This window comes from Daucus carota, chromosome 3 (assembly GCF_001625215.2).
Source record: "Daucus carota subsp. sativus chromosome 3, DH1 v3.0, whole genome shotgun sequence".
NCBI lineage: Eukaryota > Viridiplantae > Streptophyta > Magnoliopsida > Apiales > Apiaceae > Daucus > Daucus carota.
The window spans coordinates 42,487,134-42,510,786 of NC_030383.2; the positions used below are offsets into that span (position 1 = coordinate 42,487,134).

Below are 23,653 nucleotides of genomic sequence, written 5' to 3' on the forward strand. Positions count from 1 at the left end.
GGAGTACTCCATTCCATATCATCTTCTTTGCAACCCAAATCTTATATAGAAACTTCTTTTTTTCATGTCTTCCTTCCGCCTCTTATTATTTCCTTTGATTTTCAGTCATTCCATTGCAATATTGCATCCATTCACATTCACCCCAGCTTATAACGAAACATGAGAAAACTAAACTTGATACTTCTATTTTTTGCCATGGTGTGATTATATGCCGTTGTAATGCATATTGTAATCACTTGAAGTCCTACCACAGCAGTAGGCATGTTATTTAAGAAATCTGCACCAGCATGGAATGCTGCATATAACAAATAAATGTATGATGATCATAATGCCAATTGCCAAAGCGGGTTTCTTCAGTGCGGTATCGCCAAACTGCCGATATATGTACTGTGTACATGTACTAATTGACAGAGCTCTGATTCCACTCGATGCAAACTCGTTGTAAAATGACACCAAGATGCAGGGTGTTTGGCCCACAGAAAAAACAAAGACCTCCCGAATTTATTCTCAAAAGAATTTCAAATACCACGTCACTTGATATATATAATTATATGGGGAGAATTAAAATAAATTATGTAAAATATTTTAATTCAGAATATATATATATTTGCTCTGACAGTCTCTGCATATCATATCATAATAGGGCAATTAATATAGCACTTAAATAAGGTTGGTATGTACTTTGGAGCTGCGAAATGCATATTCATGTGTCATTTTGAATTCTTTTCCGGAATTATTACATCTGACCATCATTAGTTTTTTATAATTAAGGATATACTAATAATTTAATCGAATTGTTGGTCAATACTCGATTGTTTTGCTTGTATCGTGGCTGCTCGTGTCCGCAAGCAACCCTCATCCATGGAATGGAGCTATTTACACTGCCCCTTAATCTTATAATAATCGTAGTATTAAATTATATTAAGAGATCATAATATATAGTGATGAGAGAGATTCACAAGTTCAGACTTGATACAATAATGGTAGCTACCACAAGATGCGAGAATTCGGGTGATGAATGATTGATGTAGATAGTACTCTATACAAAGGACTATCATCTTATTAGATTGTGTTCACTCGGAGTGAATGGAATGAATTTTATACTCAAAAATAGTGTTGATCAAATAAAATGTATACAATTTTCATTCCTTCAATCATTCCATTCATATTATTTTAACTACAATTTTATCCCACATGTTTTGGAAGGAATGTTCATTCCATCTCTACATCATATTTCTTTATAATCTTAATCACACAAAAATTTAACTCATTCAAATTTAGTCATTATTAGCTCATATTTTTTTCTTTCTTCATAAAATTTCTATATAATTTTTCATTCCATTCTCCCCTCATTTCATTCCATCCAAGTGAACACAGCCTAGTGTATAATTTAATTTAAGGCAAGTTCATAAAATAATGGTGACAGAATGAGTTGAAATGATCTTTGGACGCGGCTATGCATGATTGATGCGCCGCTCGTTCCCATCAACTCATCATCGTAAATTCGTAATGCCAACAAATTCACCATACTCACCGCCAACTCACACTTACCAAACTCATTTCACACTTAATCTTACTTAAGAGATTATTATCATTTTTTTTATCGCTTAAGCTACAAACCTGCACTGATCTTTACTCAATTAAGACATCCCAACACCAGCTGTTTATATTTTCACTTCACAATATTAGTTACGTTACATCTTGTTCGACAAATAGTCGCACATTGATGAAATGAATATGTTAAGAAAAATGTGAGAAAGAGTGTCCAAAAGTTAGAGTCGAATATTTAATATCACAGACCAATCATCAAATTTTGTACATTTTTCGAACATTGAACTTAATTAGTTTTTTTTTTTGAGAAATTTGAACTTAATTAGTTGTTCTAATAATTCAGAATTTATCAAAATTTTATTGAAATATTTTTTGATAAATCAAATTCTTTTTTAATTAAATTGGTAGTGTAACACTTTTTAATAATTTAATTCAAATTTAATCAGAAATTAAGAAAACTGTGTGATTGACGCAATAAAAGATAAAGAATCATCTCAACAGCTTCTTGATCAAATCAAACCGTTGTGTTCAGCTTTCCCAAAAGATAAAGATAGATGTGATATGTTGATTATGAAAAACATGTAAACACTCAAATAAATCCGGATAAAATTGAGGTCTGAAAATCGAAAGGATGAAGATTTACAGCAGTGATGGGCTCCACGCGCTAATACAGACTGCCATCGTAATGAAAAGAATCACAATCAAATAATAAATTAATTAGTTCGTTACAAAAGTGTCAAATGCAAGGGAATTTCTTGGTAGAATACCATGCTCCTCGCTTGATCAGACGTGGACTTTATCAAAAATAGGCATTCCACTAATAAAATACAACTGTCAATAACAATTTCCTTAACAAACGACTTTTTCATATCCCCTTCATCTTATTTATACTCCAAGTCTAAAACATAATTCATAGACTAATCTACTATCTCATTTCAAACTCCTAAATATTCTGTGTGTTCTAGTTGATCAAATGGGTAACTACGTTTCATGCACATTGTCTAGCCCCTTAAGAGGCAAGAAGCAATCAAGAGCCACAAAGGTCTTATTCCCAAGCGGCGAAATTCGCCAATTTTACGATCCCATCAAGGCCGCGGAGCTCATGTTGGAGTCTCCGAGTTCTTTTCTCGTGAACTCGAAGACTCTTAAAATAGGGCGGAGATTCTCCGCCCTGAATGCGGATGAAGACCTCGAGATGGCAACAGTGTATGTTCTGTTTCCAATGAAGAGAGTGAATTCTGTTGTGACATCAGCTGATATGGCTACATTGTTTTTAACTGCGAAGCGTGCATCGATTGGGAATGCGAGGATATTGCCAGAGGCTCAAATGGCAGCAGTTGAACATAGCAGTGAAGAAGCTGCGCCGAAGCTGAATTTGGATGATGTGGACGACTTTTCGGCAGCAGAGTATAGCCAGAGATTGTCTTGGTGCAGGTCTAAGAAGCCTGTTTTGGAAACAATAGCAGAAGAAGAACCGGTTGGTTTGAGATGATATCGAACCAAACTAAACATACCCCGTAAACCTTATTCGGAAGCTGGTTCAAGATCGACTTTTGGTAATGTATTATTGATTCTTTTTATTTCTCTTCTTAATTTGTGAAAGAGAAATTATAAAATGTAAATGCTTTTTTTTCCTCTGACGAGGAGTACTATTAAAAGTAGAATGTTTGACGTATTTGTGCATTCATCGGAGTGAGTTGAATCATGAAAAATTATTAACAAAAAAATGAGATTGACGTATAAAAATAGAAATATAAATAATTTATCAAGAATATCATATTTGTAACATACTCTTCCTTTATCTAGCCTATGATTATAAGCCAAGTTTTTATAGATGCTTATATTTGTCGAGTATAGATTTATAGCAAATGTCACGCCATTAATTATCACATTAAAATATTACATTCTATTTATAACAATTTACTATAATAAAAATATATTATTTTTAAATATAATCAATCAATATAATCAATATCATCGAAACAAACTATTTTACAAGTTCAACAGATTATTGATCCAATTTAATCATTATTGTAGCCAACCATGTTGGAGGGTCTTAAGCGACAAATTGGATGGGTGCGAGTATTTTTCTTTATGGAACATAAATACTTATATATGTTAAAAAAAATTAATGTTGAATATTTTTAAATATCTAATTTTGAATATTTTAATATTAAATCTAAATTATTTTTTTAGAATAAATAGTTATCCTTTTAAAATAAATGGAAGAAAACACTGTCTTTCTTAATTCTGCATATGATATTGTACTTTTACAAGCGCATATATATATACACACACACACACACAAAAGAGCAGGTGTAAAAATATTCAAGAGACAACGGTTTAGAATCATAAAACTACTAAGGTTTTGCTGCAGAGCCCTATATTTTATATAAATTTTCAGAATCCAAATCTAAATACATGTTTTTTTTCATCGTTGTGTATGTGTTCAAAAATAATTTCAGAATATAATACATAAATAAAACTTTTTTTTCATGTGAAATTTTGCTGCAGACCAAACAAGTGGCAAACAATTGTACTCAAATCATTCCAGTCGGCCTCACTGGGAATACAGTGTTGGAAGCTCTAGAAATCATAAAAAGTGCAGAGTGCATGGGCCTTGAAATAAGAGGTGATCGGGACAATGCCTTACAGGAAATTGGTCAGAACTTGGACACAGGCGAGATCTAGACTCTCTTGATATTTTGTAGTTTTAATAGAAATCAATGTACTCATGAATAGCGTTAAAATACTTTCATGGAATAGTAGGGGTATTAACAACAATGTAGCAAAGAGGAATCTTAGGAATCTAGTCAACATCAATAAAGCTGACATCATTTGCCTTCAAGAAACTAAACGTGAAGTTTGGACAAACAAGCCAAGTGATCAAGTCTTAAACCCCGAGGTTTATGGAGTTATCTTTCAACCCTCAGTTGGTCTCTCCGGAGGTTTGGCTATTTTGTGGTGCCTAAATAAACTCAAGTGTATAGCGTTAGCACAGAGCAGGCATTGGATTTGGGTTACATTTCTTCTCCTGCAGGATGGGGTAAGGTTCCATGTTGTAAACGTATATAGCCCACTATCCCTGGACTTGAAAAGGAATCTCTGGCAAGAATTAAAAATAATTCTTAATTGCATAGGTTCTGAAAAGGTTTGTTTCGCTGGAGATTTTAATTGCATCAGGAATGCAGAGGATAGACGGAATTGTAACTATGGAAAGAAAGAAGCAGAAGAATTTAACTCCTTCTTAATAGATTGCAATCTACTTGAAATCTTTCCCAAGAATTCGAGCTATACCTGGTTTGGTCCAGACGGAAAAAAAAGCAGGCTAGACAGAATTTTTCTCAGTGCCAGTTGGTTCCAGATTTGTCAATGGTGGGTCAAAGCTCTGAGTAGAAAGCAATCAGACCATAAGCCTCTTCTATTGTATGGTGAATGTGCTTGTTGGGGGCCTCAACCTTTCAGAATTTTCAATTGTCACTTAAATGCTAGCCTCCTGGACAAAATTCAAATCATAGTAAGAGATTGTCCGAACTGGAAGCTCATCAATGTTCAACAAGCAATTAGAAAAATCAAAACAATCATCAAGGCAGGGACTAGAGATGCAAAATCGATTCTGGATTTAGAGATCCGCAGTTTAGAGGACAAGTTAAGTCTACTGGAAGCGCATGAGTCAAAAGAAGAAGAACACCAAACAGTAAATTTTAACTTGAAAGAATTGTACAGTAAGAGGGAATCTATGCTACGGCAAAAAGCGAGAATTTCTTGGTTAAGGCTCGGGGATGGGAATTCACGTTTCTTCCATCAAGCCATTCAAAAAAGAAGAAGCAAAAATAACATATTCAAACTGTTCTGGAATCAAAAATGGTTGTCAGACCCATCTCACATTAGTCAAGCTTTTCTCAACCACTACTCAGATTTTTTTAAGAAGAGGCCAGATTCGATTTTTAACATTGGTTCCCTTCCAATTCCCCGGCTCTCTGAAAAAGCAAAGTTAAGTATGGTCAGGGATTTCTCCAGGCAAGAGATCGAGGCGATCTTAGCTTCAATGGCAGATGACAAAGCACCCGGTCCGGACGGCTTAAATATAAAAAGTATCAAATTCTTATGGCCGTTCTTGGGACATAAAGTCATGGACTTTATAAATACTTTTCACAGATCAGGTTCACTCCCTCGTGGTATAAACTCTTATTTTATGACTCTTATTCCAAAGGTGACGAATCCGAAGCTAGTTAAAGACTACAGGCCAATTAGCCTCATCAATTCCTCTATCAAAATTTTGTTGAAAGCTATGGCCACAAGACTATCAAGTCATTTGGATTCCATAGTTGGAGATAGGCAGACGGGTTTTATGAGAGGCAGACAAGCGTCCGAGAGCATTTTGATAGCTAAGGAAGCGGTCCACTTTCTTCAGAAAAACAAGTGTAAAGGGTTAGTCCTCAAGCTTGATTTCGAAAAGGCGTTCGATTCAGTTAGTTGGGACTTCCTGATACAAGTGCTGGAAAAGATGAATTTTGATTATACATGGATTAAGTGGATAAAGGTATTATTAAATACATCGAGAATTTCTCTTCTTATAAATGGCACTCCCACGAAGGAGTTTTCTCCGGGTAGAGGGCTCAGGCAGGGGGATCCCCTCTCCCCTCTCTTATATAACCTGGTCGGTGAAGCACTGAACACAATGTTTGTCGAGGCTAGTAAGCAAGGTCTCATCAAGGGCATCTGTATCAACAAATCCTCCCAACCCTTAACTCACCTTCAATACGCAGATGACACGGTGCTTTTCCTTGATAATTCTTTGGAAACAATTAAGAGTGCTAAAGTCATTCTGCAATGCTTCCAATTGATCTTCGGGCTCAAGATCAATTTTGATAAAAGTGAAATTTTCTCCTCAAGTAGTGCAAGTTCAGTTCTGGTGGACGCTGCAAGGATCTTCAAATGCAAAATTGGCTCCTGGCCGATGACATACTTAGGCATGCCAATTGGTTACTCATCTAAAAAGAAGGTTTTCTGGCAACCTCTTATCAAAAAATTCAAGAACAAGCTTGCTAGCTGGAAAACAGATTATCTCAATCTTGCAGGCAGACTAACACTGGTAAAATCCGTTCTTGATAGCCTGCCAATCTACTGGCTCAATATTCATATGTTACCATCTGCAGTGAGCGACCAAATTGAAAAAATCAGAAGGGATTTTCTGTGGGGCCATACTCCTCTAAGCCTTAACAACAACAGAAAACTCCACTTGACAGCTTGGAATAACATCTGCAAACCTAAAGTTCAGGGTGGGCTTGGTCTCATCCCCATCAAGACAAGAAACTTGGCACTATTAGGAAAATGGACCTTCAGATGGGACAATGAAAGAGGAAGGTTCTGGAATGTGTGGCTTCGAGGGAAATATAACTGTAATGGTTTCGAAAGTCTTTCAGATGGCCTGAGACAAAAAAATCTTTCAGGGATCATGAAGGACATTTTAGCTGCGAATTCACATCCATTATTTGAAAGAGCCTTGGACAATCATAACTTCAAGTGGAAAGTGAAAAATGGTGTAGACGTGTTCTTTTGGGAGGATTGGTGGTTTGGAAGTGAACCACTGAAAGTCACGTTTAAGAAGCTCTACATGTTATCCACTCTGAAACAGGTCTCTATCAGCTATTTTCTTCAATTATGGAGCGAGCTTTCATCTCCAGATTTAAGTAAGACACGATGGACTCGATCACTCAGGTCTTAGGAATCAGAAGAGCTGGTCAGGCTACAGTCTATAATTGACAATGTCAAATTACAAAATGGCAAGGATTCACTGATTTGGATCCCATCAAAGTCTCAGTACACTGTCAAATCTGCTGTGGAAAAGATCATGGGTAATCAAGAAAGGGTGCCTTGGTTTTTCATCTGGAATTTGAAAATCCCACAGAAGATCAAAATATTTCTATGGAAGATTCAAATGAAAATTCTACCTACTAAGGATTTTCTAGATCATCGCGGCATCAACATAGCAGTCGATCTCTCTTGCCCGTTTTGTAACTTCAACACAGAATCAGCAGATCATATATTTTTAGATTGTGAGTTTTCGAATTTTGTATGGTCTGAAATCTTTCAATGGTGGCACCTTCATCCTAGGAATTATCAAGTACGCTCCCTCATGGATTTTTGGATGATGGACAAATTATTTCCGCCAAAGAAATCAAAGTATGTTTGGAGGGTGGTAGTAAGTGCAGTTTGTTGGTCAATCTGGTTGGCAAGAAACCAGAAAATCTTTCATAGCAAACCACCTAAGAAGGAGAACATTTTAGCTGCTGCAAAAAATCAGTCAAAAGAATGGTGCATAGCTTTTAACTTGATTACTGAAGAGGCTGGAATTTGGTGGACCAGTAATCCAATGGGATCGATTACGTACTCAGAGACTTCTCAACGTAATGCATTGATGAACGTTAATTTTAAGTTCATAAGTTTTATAGATGGATCCTGGAAGGCTTCTCGTAATCACGTCCATGCAGGTATAGGGGGGTTGTTATTTAACCATAGTGGAGAAGCCATTTTTTCATTTTCAGGCCCTATCCTCGCAGGCGGAAACGGAATGGGGAGCATTGAAATTTCTCTTGGAGGCGATAAAGAATAAAAGCTGGAAAGCATTTTCAATTTTAATATACACAGACTGCAAATATTTATTAAGTAAGTTGGCAGAAATTTTGGTGGATTCTAATGAAGAAAGCGACATGTGGAGATCGATCATTCGCTCGTATGGAATTCAAATAAAACTTATTCCTTCAGATTTAAATATGCACGCAGATCATCTGGCCAAGAGAGGAGCCCATTATGCTCAAATGGATCTATTTTGGGCCAAGTAACGGTAGAGTTCATTTTAATCTAGATCAGGCTACTGCTGCTCAGGAAAATAAAATACACTGCAGTTTCAGAGAATGAAGAAGGTGAATTTGTCGAAGCCATTGTGATCCTAGACTAATCCCGTACATGCATGTTGAGGCCTCTGCTACTCCTATCTCTGCTATATTTTCAGCCGCTATTTGTCTTCTTAAGAAGTTAAGATGCTCTTTCAGTTTATCTAAGTATTTTGTCAGGTGTTGTCTTTTGGGTGGGTTAGTGGTGGAAGCTATGTCAAGATTAGTTTTTGGGTTGGTAGTTGAAACATTTCTTTTGTTTTGGCCTGCTGTTTCGGCCTTGTGCTGTCTGGTTGCTGATGATATGTAATCGTTTTTTGCAATGAAATCTTTAGCTTTTCAAAAAAAAAAAATACTAGAAATAAGGTAAGGGTTCTAAGAGTTTTATGCGTAATTGTTCTATGTGGAACATGACACTATCAAAATAATGTATTAGTGATTAAGAATAATATTTTGATATATGAATTTCAACAACTTATCCTGCAATTATGTTTTATTAAAATAATAGTAAATTTGAATTAATATTAGATGGAATGAAAAAGATGAGAGGAGGGAGATATATTGAAATAGAAGGAAAATAAAATTTTTATTGATGAAGATAGTTTAAGACATGCATAGTTGTTTTTTTTTTTTTAAATAAGGCACATATTAGATTTACTACTGATTTAAGACACCATTGCGACATTTTTGCAGGAGTGCTTATTTTTTGACACATTTTGTGTGTTACTTATTTCAATCGTTTAGTTAAAGAAAATCACTAAATAAAAATATAATTATTTTACTCGTTCAACCAGCGATATTGTCAATGTGATAAAAATTTGTTATAAGTGTGGTCATTGGGTATATTATATAGCAAAAATAAACGAGTATGTTGGATAAGCGCTGAAAAAGTCCACAATATAAAATATTCTAAATATCACAATATAAAAAAAGGACCATGAATACACTAACAAGACGTAAGATAGTTTAATTTCAACACGGAACTATCAACGCAACTTCATGCTGCGCTTTACCTTTTTGTTTAAATTTTTTTAAATAATCCAGCATATTGTTGTGTTATACACCTAACACACAATTAAAAATAACTTTTTAAACTCAAATCATCACTTTAAATAGTGATTTGAACTTTAAAAAAATGAAAATTAGACACCGGGATAAAATATCATTTTACACTTAAAACATAACTTAAAGTTGTGTTCTAACCCAAAATATCATTATTGTTTTTGAACTTTAAAAAAATAAAATATAAATGTATGTTCAAAACGAAACATGATGTGGTGTTTATATAAACACAATTTAAAAATACGTTTTGAAGTGATACTATTTGTTAAAATTGTGATGAAAAGGACCAATACTCAGATGAGCACTACCCACGTACACAAGAGTCATTTTAATAAATAAGGTCTATATTTTTTTCGTATTATTAGTTTTCTAAAAAATTCCTAATTTATTTAACTAATATTTCCATTTTATTTAACTAATATATCGAATGTATTTGAAAAAAATAAATTGAAGGGCCTGTTTTTCTCACCTAATGTTTTTGAAAACAAATACATTTTTTATGATAAAAGTATATAAATTTTTTATATTTTAAAATAATAATATTACACAACATATGTACATATATGTGAGTAGTTTTGTAGAAAATAAATATTTTATTTGTCAATAAAGTAAACAACACCTCCAAATTACTTTTCTCTAAAAATATATAAAATATATTTTAGAAAATACTAATTTTTGTCAAGAAAATGGGTACCAAACACTTCAAAAATACATTCAACCAAATAGACCTATCAATATCCCGGGACCGGGTTCGACTCTGACTTATTTCGAAAATTATTAGAATAGATATTAATTTAATTTATAAATCATATAAGCCCTCATTATTAAAAAATGACAGACATGTTAAATTGTTAATGTTCATAGAAATCAAATCAAATAAATCCTGTAAAAAAAATAATCAAATCAAATAAATGAATAAAACAAGATGTGGTATCCATATGTTCCCAAATCTTCAAATTTTATCCTGTGTTGAAGAGCGTATAATTACCACAGTAAACACCATTTCTCACTCCCCCAGATAATTCTTCTTCTTAAACTTCCCCCAAATCTAGTTAATCTAGGGTTTCTCCATCTCCCCATGGCCGGAATTAGACTCCCTCCGGAAGATTCCGACGTCTCCACGGCGCGCCCGCCGACCAACACTGATCTCATCTCCGACGACGACCGCTCTGTAGCCGCCGATTCATGGTCTATTAAGAGCGATTACGGTAGTACACTCGATGATGATCAGCGTCACGCTGATGCTTCGGAAGTTCTCTCCGCTGTTCCTTACCGTTCTGCCTCCGATTACAGGTTGTGTCTGTGTGTTTAAGAAAAGAGATAGAGTTGCTAATAGTGTGATTAGTTTGATTTTATGAACTATTGCGTGTGAAAATAGGCTGAATTGTTTTGTTAATTTCTGACTAATTAAATGCTGATTAACGGGTTTACTAATGTGTTTATATAAATAGATGATTGTGATTGGTAGCAGTTAGATCAGTTATCAGAGTGTATATAAGGGTTTAATTATGTTAGTAGTAGAAGAGAGAGAGACTGGTTGATCTTTCTTATTGTTAGAAATGATTATTATGCCATTGTGTTATGATATATATTGATGGTCATGTGTACTGATTGGATCAGTTACTCAAATTAATGCTTAGTTATTGGAGGAGCAGTGGAAAGACTCGTGCTTTACTAACTTTAGATGTTGTATGTACAGTTCTGACAAGGAGGAGCCTGATGCTGAACCAGTTTCATCAATGTTAGGCTTTCAAAGTTACTGGGATGCTGCTTATGCAGATGAGTTGGCAAATTTTCGTGAGCATGGCCACACTGGTGAAGTTTGGTACTTGTTCATACCTTTTTCTACTCATTTTTGGTTGAAATTAAGTACATCATGCTGCAAGCAACAAGCCTGGTAGAGGGAAAAACTTCTTATTCCCGGTCATTTTCTTAAATTTAAATCTATTTTATGTGATAGGTTTGGGGCTGATGTTATGGAAATGGTCGCATCATGGACCAAAGGCTTGTGCAATGACATAGCTCAAGGTCAAATGCTTAATCATGTGGCTGATGATACTTCAGTAACTCCCGAACAGGGTGAAAAGGATCTAACCGACTGGAGTGTGCTTGATGTTGGGACTGGGAACGGTCTGCTGCTTCAAGAATTTGCTAAGCAGGGGTACACTATAAAGCTTTCTACTATTTGTGTAGTATTTGCATGTTTAACAGTTCGGTGTCCGGATGAATAACATCCCCCACTTTGACGCTGACTTAATCAAATACTTGCAACTTTTAAAATGTCTTCGCAAGTCACTTCTTTACAAAAGAAGTAAAAATATATATATATATATATATATAAGGCGCCATTATGGGTTAGTGTTTAATACTTAATACTATGTTTGATCTGTTTATTTCTGTTCAGATTGACTGTGTTCAGACTTCAGACTGACTTTCATGTATTACTTCAATTTTCAATACCATTTGGAAGCATGTAAAGATAGTATACATCAACTTGATAATGTTAAAGAGCCTTTTGTGTAGTTTGGACTCACTTACTTAATTGGCTTTACTATTGGGGAACTACTTGCGCCAGAAATATAAAAAGAAATGTCATGTACGAACTTGCCTCTGTGTTGTTTAGGCCTCAACTACTCACGCTGGGACTTGGGAGTAAACAAAAAATATTAAGTATAAACATCTGTCTGAATTGGCTTTGATATTCTTATTAAGCTCCGTGGGGCGTCAAGGTTCTTAGGAAGAATTAAACGACCGAACAGGACCCATTATTCGGTAAGTTTGCTAACTAAAGTGAGATTTCTAAAGTAGTATTTTATTTTTGGCTGAAGCTAGAAATAGGTGTAGCCTTGTTCTGCTATGCCCTTTAGAGATGGGTCAATTTAGGTTCAGAACCAGTACTTAGCCTTGGTGCTGGCTGCTCCATGCAGAGGGCTGCCTGCATGTGGCCACTATTGTATAGAGGATGTTTGCGAATTCATCTATACTTGCTTATATAAAATCCTATGTCACTTGACTCGGTACTATTTTTTACATAGCACCACCTCTTTCTGTTGCTTGTTAATAAGATTTCCCAGAAGAAGTAAAAGTTCAGTGAATAATTATATGCTACTCCTATTTGAGTATTACTTGTTTATGATCCTAAAGTTGTATGTGTGCATAATTTTATGCGTTACTGCGACGAGGGCGCTTCGTTGACATGACTTTGGAAAATACTGCTGCATGAGAAATGTGTGCATCTGTCAAAGCATGCTAGGATTGGATCGCTGACCAGAAGGAATTAACTTTTGACTGTCAATTCATAACTAGATCTTAAGAGGGAATTGATTATATACTAGATCTTATGCGGAAAATGATTGTGTACAAAATCTGGTGTTAAATAAATTGCATAGCCAAGAGTCCAGACTTGATAAATTTAAAAGAAGGGTGGAGACCAGACTCATCTCAGTATACTTACAACTGAATAACTTCTGACCATAGTTTCTTTTTCCTTGATTTCTTTATCATGCCGGTAGCCTTATTGTCTTTTGATTCCGATCTACATGGGGCTTACTTCTCTCTGTTATAACTATTTTGTCTGACTAGTTCATCTGCTTTTACCTTGTAATATGTGTACATAATTACTGGTAATCATGTACCCAAACCCAACAACCACAAATTGTGCTGCCCAGTCTGACCAGATTGGAACCGATAGACAGTTTATGGTTTTAAATCTAGGGTCGAGAAGAGAGTCCGGTGTTTCTTGATTTTGGTTCTGTTATTTAACTTAATTGTTTCAATCACAAATGACAATATTATATAATATGTGTTCTATATTATATTTCTCTACCAGTTAGTTTCTATTAGTTTTAACTTTTACCTGTATACCAAGTAACTAAGTATTTATGTACACATATATTTGATAAAAATTCCAAATATGTTGTTTGTTCTGATAATCTTAATACCTAATTTCTCGCATTAAGGTATCTGTAATCTATGGCATAAAATTAGAGGTATTTTGATCATAAACAATATATAAGAATCTTTATGCATGTGACACATCTCTCTGGAAATCTTACTTTGAAACAAGAAAGAGCAACGCTTTAAGCGCTGAAGGCTTGGTTTTAGATTAACTAAATAACACTGAACCAAGTCGAACCACAGTTACAACAGCAGTGCTAATACTAGATCTTACTAATTATTTAGCTGTTTGGGTTTACCAAGTCAGTTGCATATAATGTGTCACACTTTAACTTTAGTCTTATACGGATATTTAATGTACACACATATAATTGGAGTTCAATCGATGGGCTTCCGATATAAGTGAACATGTCGTATTCTGAATTGCGCTAATGCTGAAGATAACTTTTGTCCTTTGACGCATAACTTGCACTTGGCAATTATGTATGATCCTCTTGTTTACCATATTTAATTCTGCATTGAGCTTTATGCATTACCTCAATCGCCAAAATTGTTTTATCCCCATTTATAGTGATATGACTAAAGGTCTGAACCAACCAGTTGTGTTACTGGTGTAGGTTCACAGATCTTACTGGAACTGATTACAGTGAAGGAGCAATTGATCTTGCTAGAAGCCTTGCTGATCGTGATGGGTTTTCCGGTCTTAAATTCTTGGTATGGTAACCATACAAACTACAAAGCCAGCTGTAAACTTCGGCTATTTCACATATATCTAATCTTTCACACTTATTTATTGTCAATCTGTGTAGGGAGAACTGCTTGCCCTTTTGCATTTAATTTTGAAATTTTTTAGTTGTAGTTCCTTAAGTTATAAGCTATCTTTTGTTACACTAATGGAATTTGCGGACCTGCTAGTTTGTGCAAAACTGAGCAAAATTTCTTATTTTCTATCTGCCTCAAAGAATAATAAACAAAAATTGATAGCCCATTAGGACATTTGTATGAAATGATGTTTTCCTAGTTTGATTTCATGAGGATAGTACTAAATAGAGAATGTAAAGATAAACTAATTTAAACATCTTTGATCTGCCACACGAGGGGAAATAGTTTTGTTGCTTGTATCTGTAATACATTCATGGTATAATTGTTAATACATTATGGTACAAGTTTTATACATAACTAGCCTTAAACCCGTGTGAAACATGCCTAATTCGATATTTATTACTTAAAAGTTAATTTTTAACAGCATTTTAATAGTAGTATTGTTGGATGCGCACATATTTTTGCATGAAGAATTCTATGATAATGTATTGAAGTTTAATTAAATATTATTAATCGATTGATTATGGTTTCACTTGGAGATTTAGCTTTTACAATGTTTTTGTCATATGGTAAACGGGTAGTAGAAACAATAGACTTTTTTTATCATCTATGTGTAAATGTTTTCCTAATATTAATGTTTTTTGATTAATTTTAAATCATACTTTTAATGTGTTTTTTGATTAACTTTTAATCATATTTTTCATGTGCTTTTTGATTAATTTTAGATCATATTTTCATATTTCTTTTTTTTTTTCATTTATGAGGAAAATATTTTTATAAAATTTATATTGGCTTCCTATTTGTCTTGAACTAGAATACGTTAGAACTAAGAATAGTTACATGATCACTCGTGTTTGTCTTGTAGTCTCTTATTGTTTATATAATTTTTCGATTTATTATTTGAAAAAGGCAAAGAAAAGGGTGATTTAGGAATGACCAAACATATAACCAAACTACAAGTTATCCTTATGTTCAGTTATTATAGTTTAGTATAGATAGATGAATATAAACAGCTCGGTGTAAATGACTTCATAATCACAAAGCATTTTGTTGCAGACTGTGTATACTCAATTTGCCAAAGTTGTCGTTAAATTTTTTACGAGGAAGTAGTTTGTTGGGTTTGCACAGTGTATATAATCTGTAAACTACCCCCAGCCCCCCTTAAGATGTAAACATTTTATACTATATTTCTTTTTCTAATTTTCTTCAACAACTAATATTAGGTTATCATTTACTATTGGTTATGTTCATTTACCAGTTTAATTTTTGATATGGTTTTCAGGTGGATGATGTTCTTGATACAAAAATAGAGAGAAAGTTTCAGCTTGTTATTGATAAAGGAACTTTAGATGCCATCGGTTTGCATCCTGATGGTCCTATTAAAAGGTATGGCACCAAGTTATAGAATGTGAATAGGTTGTTAGTCTTCATTTATTTTCTTGCGTGCATTTATCATGTGTTCTTTCTTCCTTAAGTCTGAACTCTGAACCTTTATTTAGTTTTGATCGGATTGAGAACATAGTACTAAAATCAACTACAAATTGCAGGATCATGTATTGGGATTCCATCTCAAAGCTTGTAGCTACTGGTGGACTGCTGGTAAGTAATCTCAATATCTCATGACAAACTTTTGTGATCTGAGAGTTTGACACTCTTGTCCATATGTTTGGTACAAATTTCTGCTTGATGTTTGCATCATAACATTATTCATCGTTTTCTGTTCTCACTGTAGGTAATAACATCGTGTAACAGTACGAAAGATGAGTTGGTGCAAGAAGTTGATAATTATAATCACAGACGGGTTGCTGCATCGCAGGAGTCTGAGACTTCTGTGAGCCAAGAAGCTGGCAGTAATTCTCCGTTGTTCAGCTACCTTGATCACATCCGTTCATACCCGACATTTATGTTTGGAGGATCAGTTGGATCGCGGGTTGCTACAGTAGCTTTTGTGCGAAAATGAAGTATGATATATGTTTCTGTCGTATTTGTAGCAGAGTTTGCTCAGCCCAAGTATGTTTGTTCGTATTTTTGGGGATGGAGATGAAGGAAATGTGCATGCATGACCTGTGGAAGAATGTTAATTTAGTGAAAGATGCTGATGTTATTGGTCTTGTTAGGAAATATTATGTCTTTCATCTTACTGTGTAGATGTATGTTGTTTCCAGATCATGAATTGGAACTTCTGACTGTTGATTATACTACTTAAACCACTTGTAATGGAACTCTTCAAACAAGTGTAGGCACACAATTTTTTTTTTATCAAGTCTGTTGCCCCTTTGTTTCCTTCATATTTTCGCCTTATGGGCTGTGGCATTTTCTTTTTGCTAAATGGCCATCTCTATTGTCATATAGCCATTGCCGGCAGCAGTTCTCACCTAAAAGGGGACTATTCTGATTTCCACTGGTTAAAAATTGATGAATCTGCTCCTTGCTATTTGCATGATCATCTAAAACCTCTGATCTGTTCGTAAAGTTATGGTATTTGTTGGTTTAAACCGAACAGGTATAATTCAGGCCTAGGCATTGCTAGTTGCAACTCGGTTACATTTTGGTTGTACAACAGCTCATGCTACATAACTGTGATATCAATCGGTTCTTGAACAGCTCATGCTACAAGATTGAGATATCCATTACATTGGCCGATACGACGGCTCTAACAATGTTTACACATTTTGCACACATTCCATATGTTCGGCACCTTTTAGTTCGTTAATGTTTATATGCTGTTTGATTAATATAGTGTGCAAGACTTTAAAATGGAACATTAGTCTGGTTTAATCTATAGTATCAGAAGCATTTGACGATTGAGCTACATCTTTCAAACTTCAAAGCAACCAACAGAACACTATAACAACTCTTGTTGTTTTTTATATATGCAAGTTTACAACATTGATCTCTTCTTGTTAAATTTAAGATGTCGTCTCGCGGATTATAATTGGACAAAATCAAACTGTTCTGCATGTAAATTTTACCCTCACGTGAGACTGAAAGGACAGATTGTGGAGACAACAGAAACTTTGTTCTCATGCCAGTATTAGAAAACAGAGTACATGTAGAAGAAAGTAAAAAGGCTCTTATTACATGAAAATAAACCGACGAAGAAATACATATATCTTCGCGTGATAATCAGTTAAAAAGACAGGACTATCACTGTTTTAGATGAAGGAGAAGGGAAAACATGCACAAAACCAAAGTTCCGAAAAGAACAGCAAGACCAGCAGTTCCGAAAACCAAGCCTATGAGATCATAACACTGGGACAACACATCTTGTTTTTTGTAATGAGAAGAGTAAACAGGTGTATAATTCCAGCCCTGCTCACTTGTGCAACATCTTTCTAGTCTCTCCTTATTTCTCACTTGTTCTATTCTTTCTTTAAGGACTCTCAGATTTGCATCTACCATATTACTTGATCTCCCTGCACAAATATCATTTATAATACCACCAATTTGTGTTAGTACTTGCTCATTTCGATATATTAAAACCTGCAAAATTAAAAGTTAATTATTTGTGACATAATTACATAACTTTTGAGAAATGTGAATACCTTCATCTTTATAGTTTTGAGCTCTGATGACTTTCAACGAGGATCGACGCAGGTTCTTGCAGTGCAGCTTGGAAGAAGGTATTGCTAACAACTCATGGAACGAATACGAGGAAGAAGCCATGTTACCAAGGTTTATATTGCTCATAGTCTTTGAAAAGGTTGGTTTCATATGCATATCAGATTGCATGTTTGTTAAACAGATAGCAACTATAATCGACCCGTAGCCTTTTTTGAGCCCAGAGAGAGAGAGAGGCAGAGGCTCAAGCAAGTCTTCTTTTCTTCTATCTCTATTTATAATTATTTTACGGTAAGAAATGAAAATTTTAATAGATACGGCGGCATTGATGCGTTCCAGGAAATCTAGAACCACCTTTTGGAAACCTTAAAATAACAAACCGGAAAAATTGGATTAAAGTAGCGCGTCAGTAAGATTTTTATAAGAATATTTACTATTATTGATTTTTCCTGTAGAGATTGATTCAATAATAAACATATTAAATATTAACGACAAATTATTATTTGTTTTATATAATATTTTGATGGCACCTGTGTAGAAAAATAATTTGATTCGATAAATCTAGATCCAAAAACTCGGTTTTTTATTTTTTTTACCGTACTCGAGTCTTAACCATATCGATAGGATGGATGATGCATCATCTATGGTCAGCCAAGGTGCTCCTGGGCAGCTCTATCTACTATAGTCAACCGAGTTTTGTTAAAAAGTAAAGATAATTTAGATTAGTACGTGCCAAGGTTGTAAAAATCGGAAATCGGTCCAACTCGGTTTGGTTCCGGAAAAATGAGTACTCGGAACTCGGAAGAGTACTCGGAATGAGTTATCGGATAACTAATCGGGTATTTTTTTAATTAATTTTTTCTCTCATATATATAGTTATATACTGATTAATAATAAAACTGTCTGATATTATTAATATTTTAATAACACACTTGAAATAATGAAGTTCAAATAAAAGTTACTTGTTCGATTGTTTTTGACATAATAATCATTCACAAGTTTTAATGATAAAACACATATACTTTCTAATTAATGTCAATACTTTGCAAAAACAAGACCAAAACATATATAAATTTACGTTTAGTCTCTTTTGAAATAATTTTCAAATAAAATAATAAAAAATTGATAAGTCAAACTCGGATTTGACCTCGAGTACTCGGAGTCAAACCGAGTTCTGACTGATTTTTTAATAAATCGGTTTTGAACCCGATTACTCGGAACTCGGATCGGACGAGGGGTTAAAAACGAGTACTCGGAATGAGTACTCGGCCGACTCGGCGATTTTTAGAACACTACTACGTGCATAGTTGTGACCTGACTAATTCCTTAACGTACACTACTCAGTTTGTTGGAACATTATTGTCTTTGTTCTTAATACCAAATCTTTAATTTAATATTTTGATATTTTCATATATTCATGTGTACTACTTCTATCTATCCATGGCCGGAACATGATAAGAATAAGTACCTTAGGTTATTTTGGTTGTGTTCCAACGTATTTTAAAATTTTTATATAATACAATATTATAAGTTATATAATGATTTATTCAAAATAAAATTTTAATATTTAAATTATTATTTAGAAAAAAAATTGAAAGACAAGTTATTTTAGTTGAATGGAAAATTACAAATTAAGAGGAAGAAGAAAACCTTGTACATAATAAAATAATACAAAACATATAGTTATAGCAAAATTTGTTTGTATTGTAAAGAGTTAATTACAGTTTATAACCCCTAGGATTGCATTGTTTTCTCACTCTTCTCCATTTCTTTCCATCTCTCATTTCCCTTCAAATATATTACTTTGTATGAATCCATAATTTTTATTCTTTACTCAATTTTTTCTTCATTACCTTCCTATAAATCCATGATTCGAGTATATATTTCAACTTTTTGTGTGTATTTATTGTTCTGTCTTTTAATAATGTGTGTTTGTTATGCAGATATATCGATTTTGTTTGATGATTCTCAATATGACAAGAAGGCCCAAGACTACAGATTTATTATCATGTGCCAATCTTGGTATATCTAATTGATTATGATTTTAATAATTATAAACTGTTTTTGCTCCATTTTTATATTCATATGCTTGACAATTTATAATTCTAGGTCTGGTATAAGTCAAATTATAATTCTAGGTTGGTTTAATTTGGTACGAAGAAATATTTTATTATTTTTCCCGAGTATTGTGTGCATAATCCGATCTCTCGGGAAATGGTAATAGTTATTACAGCAGCCTGCAAACATGCAAGCCAGAGTCTCTGCGTAGTGCTAAATACCTTAAAATATTGAAAACCGAAGATCTAGAGAGAAAAATGAAGAATGCAAAGTTGATATTTGTTCCTGCTCCTGTAAGGGGACACCTGATTGCCATGGTGGAGTTAGCTAAGGTACTCATAGCTGGAAATGAGTCTCTCTCGGTCACAATCTTTATCATGAAGTTCCCTTACGATACAAGCGTGAATTCCTATTCCACGGTTCGCTATTCTGAAAACCACATAGCAGCTCTGAAGCATACAAGTCTGAGTCCAACCACACCATGATCCCCACTTTTATTAACAGCCACGTCACAAATGTAAGAAATGCAGTCATCGCGATGGCTCAGCCTGATCGCGCAGTGGCTGCATTAGTGCCGGATGTTTTCTGTGTTTCGATGATTGATATGGCCAAGGAATTGAACATTCCGTCATATGTTTACTTCACCTCAGGCGCCGGTTATCCTGGCATTTTGTTCCATCTAAACGGGCTTGACTGATTATGAAAACGAGGATATTTACGAGTACAAGGATTTGGATGCTAAATTATTTGTTCCTCCTTCTGGATATTTACTTAAATAGATTTGTTTGAGCTAAACAACAAATAGAATTGAAATGGGTAAAAAATGTTACTTATGTGACTTCATATGGTACCAGTGCTGGCTACTCAAATTGTGGGGAGCCTGGTGGCTTGAGGTTTTTTCATTAATTATTTGATGCAAGGAAATGATTAGAGAACCTAAACTATGCAAACATCTGCATATAAAGTTTTAATTATTGATTTTAACTGCAAAACTTTCTTAATCCACAAAGAACAATACTTGCTCATTTCTGCTAATGCTGCGTGTACCTCTTTGCAGGTATAAGGGATTTTACGAGTATGCTAAAACAAAGGGATTTGAAGTTGGTCTGCCAGTAGGACTTGACGTTTTAATTGATGGGACAGTTCCAACAGGTCTACTTTCTGCACTTTTACCACATTAATTACATGGGTTGAACTATTCTTTTAGGTGATGCAGGATTTTTCTTGATTTAGTATATCTCTCATTGCTTTGCGACAGGATCTGGATTGTCGAGCTCTGCAGCATTCGTATGCTCTTCTACGATTGCTATCATGGCTGCCTTCGATGTTAGCTTGGCGAAGGTACTGTACTTTCTTTAACCTTTTATGAACCCTTTATGATCCCGGCCCTTCTTTTTATGAATAAGAGCTGTTTAGATTGCTGAAATATTGCTTACTGTGCTGCTCTAGCATTATCCCTGTCAAGTATCTTCTTTTTGTATGCTATTGCCTGTTTATCATTCCTATTATAGGCTTAATCATTATTGTATTGCAGTCAGTATGTTAATCAGCTTTAAATTAATTTTAATTATACAGAAAAAGGATAATAATTTCTCCTTTACATAGTAGCTCATTGAGAATATATGCGTTGATGTTTAGCACTGGTATATGTTTTCCATATGCAAGTCGCAAACGATGTCCACTTTGTCCAGTTTCACCAAAAAACAGGTTTGCAAAGTTGTTAGTTTAAAATTTTAACAATGCAAACCTAGATTCTAAATGGGTGCTTTTGTGGACGTAGCTAATCAATGCTGAATATCCCATAATGGTAACTGATAAATATGCATCCCAACATCTGTAATAAGTATATGCTGATAGTTTTTTTTTATGGTTAGTATCTTCTGATATTTTATTTATTAATGCTCTCACTCAGTTTTGTTCTATTTGATCTTTCATACAAAAAGGGTGTGTACAACAATATTGAGAAAGAAAGTCTCCAAATGAACTTTTGCTCTAAACTGTATGCGGCTATCTGTGTTTTTTTTAATATTCATAATTTTTTATTAAATCGACAAATGATTTAGTACTGTTTCTTTCTTATTTAAGGAGCTCCCAAGAAATGTCACACATTTAAGGTGCTTCCAAGAAATGTCAGACAATGCAAGCGACCCACGGACCATCATATATGCAGATAAACAGTGTAAATTTGTCAGGTTATTTGCTATTCCTCCTTCGTTACTGATGTCGTTGGCAAATGCATTATTAGTTTTTTATTTAGTGAAATGAAATTAAGTTTGTGTTCAGTCATTTTTTGGACGTATATTGACTTCTATGATATTGTTAAGCCTGTGTTAAATCATTTCTTGGACATATATTTGCTTCTATTTGATTGCAATATCAAGCATTGATCTAAGAAAATGATAGAATTGAATTATTACAATATGGCAGATCTCTTACCATTCGCATTATGTATTCTGTATATTAATCATCAATATATCAAGTAACTTTGTTGTGTTCCACAACTTTTGTAGCTTTATGTGAAGAAATGGTAAAAATACTTTCACCGTTGTGGGATTCTTTTTGTATGTTGATCAGCCAAGGGACCTTCTACAACCGTGAATGTGATACTGAGTCACAAAATCTCACATTCTCAGCTTATATTTGGAAACTAAATATAGATGAGAACTTTTCAGTAGGAGCTCTGAGAAAAATACACACAATTTTGATGGGCCTAAAGCTGGCTCAAGTTTGCATCTTTGTGATGAAGTGTCAGATTATGTGGTAAAGGCTAATAATATCGTCGGAAATCATCATGGGAACCATAAAGAGAGTGATGATCTACTCTTGATATGCAAGCACAGCCCGTCAAATTGAAAACCAGCAATCCACTTTGTTTGATATACTTCAAATAAAATTCTCAACCTTGGAAATGTGCCTTCTAATAGAAGTACCTCTTCCCCTGTATCATTGTAGCAACATGATGAAAGTCAAAATATTTAATTTAGATGATTACTTTTGGGAATAATCTTTGGACCATGTCACTAACTCTTCCTTTGACCAATGAAACAAACTATCCAACTAAATATTTATAGGCCTTAATTTTCTCTCTACATAGTTAAGTTGGACACATCACACCACATGAATTCGGTCTTTTTAGTTTTCTGCAAATATACTACTTTCTTAATTAGGCTTCTTTCTCCTGTAAATGTTATTGTAGGATTTGATTGGGTCATCACAAAATAGTATGTGTTCTTTGGAATTATGTGTTCATATCCTAGAGTTGTCCTTGGAAGAGATCTCGCTTGATTTTGCAGTGTCAGCTGTAAGGATACCAGTTACTCGCTCTGCAGGGACCACATATTGCAAGCTGCCTGTTGTAGACTTTTATATTCAAAGTTTTGGAGGAGAACAGAAGATAACACTTCAGCGTCAATAGAGGTTATTAGGCACAACATGACAATGAAGAATGGAACCAAACTGGAGAATAGAAGAGCAAGTCTTCAGAATAATAGTGGCTTCATTGTGAATCCTTTGGCAGAGGTCCATAGCAACTCCCAGGGAATATCAAAGATTGTCCAATTATGAGCTTATCATAGTTGGTTCTACTCATAAATTCCATCCAAAAGCCTTAAGATCAATCTGGTAGAATTTTTTTATTTTAGCTTCAACTTCTTTTTTGACTTCATTTTGTAATTACTTGCGGGCCATATTTTTTCATGTTTTGCTTAGTAGTGATTTCAAAAAGTAAAATCTCTGAATTTCTTTTTCAGCAAGATGGAATAATGCTTTTTTAATATTTTATATCCATTACGCGGAAAAAAAATGAA

The 23,653-nt window shown here is 34.3% G+C and overlaps 2 protein-coding genes and 2 long non-coding RNA genes across 4 annotated transcripts; 3 read left to right on the forward strand and 1 right to left on the reverse strand.

Moving 5' to 3' along the window:
- The first annotated feature begins 2,524 nt into the window (after positions 1-2,524).
- Positions 2,525-4,242, forward strand: LOC108213376 (uncharacterized). The gene is made up of 2 exons (XM_017385165.2): positions 2,525-3,028; positions 4,066-4,242. Exons 1-2 carry the CDS (start codon positions 2,525-2,527, stop codon positions 4,240-4,242), a joined length of 681 nt encoding a protein of 226 aa, XP_017240654.2.
- A 6,230-nt stretch (positions 4,243-10,472) lies between these two features.
- On the forward strand, positions 10,473-16,516 carry LOC108215234 (uncharacterized). The gene is made up of 7 exons (XM_017387638.2): positions 10,473-10,802; positions 11,209-11,334; positions 11,470-11,670; positions 14,024-14,120; positions 15,511-15,614; positions 15,776-15,827; positions 15,961-16,516. Exons 1-7 carry the CDS (start codon positions 10,588-10,590, stop codon positions 16,186-16,188), a joined length of 1,023 nt encoding a protein of 340 aa, XP_017243127.1. The 5' UTR covers positions 10,473-10,587; the 3' UTR covers positions 16,189-16,516.
- Positions 16,517-17,281: 765 nt separating this feature from the next.
- Positions 17,282-18,034, reverse strand: LOC108213692 (uncharacterized). The gene is made up of 2 exons (XR_010289753.1): positions 17,774-18,034; positions 17,282-17,644 (listed from the first exon to the last, which is right to left on the reverse strand). It is a non-coding gene; the product is annotated as an uncharacterized LOC108213692 (long non-coding RNA).
- A 2,755-nt stretch (positions 18,035-20,789) lies between these two features.
- Positions 20,790-22,805, forward strand: LOC135151186 (uncharacterized). The gene is made up of 3 exons (XR_010289754.1): positions 20,790-20,999; positions 21,106-21,188; positions 21,933-22,805. It is a non-coding gene; the product is annotated as an uncharacterized LOC135151186 (long non-coding RNA).
- The last annotated feature ends 848 nt before the right edge of the window (positions 22,806-23,653 follow it).

Coding starts and splice junctions, on each gene's coding strand:
- LOC108213376 (XM_017385165.2), top strand. CDS start 2,525: ATGGGTAACTACGTTTCATGCACATTGTCTAGCCCCTTAAGAGGCAAG. Junction 3,029..4,065: donor CAATAGCAGAAGAAGAACCG/GTTGGTTTGAGA, acceptor ATTTTGCTGCAG/ACCAAACAAGTGGCAAACAA.
- LOC108215234 (XM_017387638.2), top strand. CDS start 10,588: ATGGCCGGAATTAGACTCCCTCCGGAAGATTCCGACGTCTCCACGGCG. Junction 11,671..14,023: donor CAAGAATTTGCTAAGCAGGG/GTACACTATAAA, acceptor TTACTGGTGTAG/GTTCACAGATCTTACTGGAA. Junction 15,615..15,775: donor CCTGATGGTCCTATTAAAAG/GTATGGCACCAA, acceptor TACAAATTGCAG/GATCATGTATTGGGATTCCA.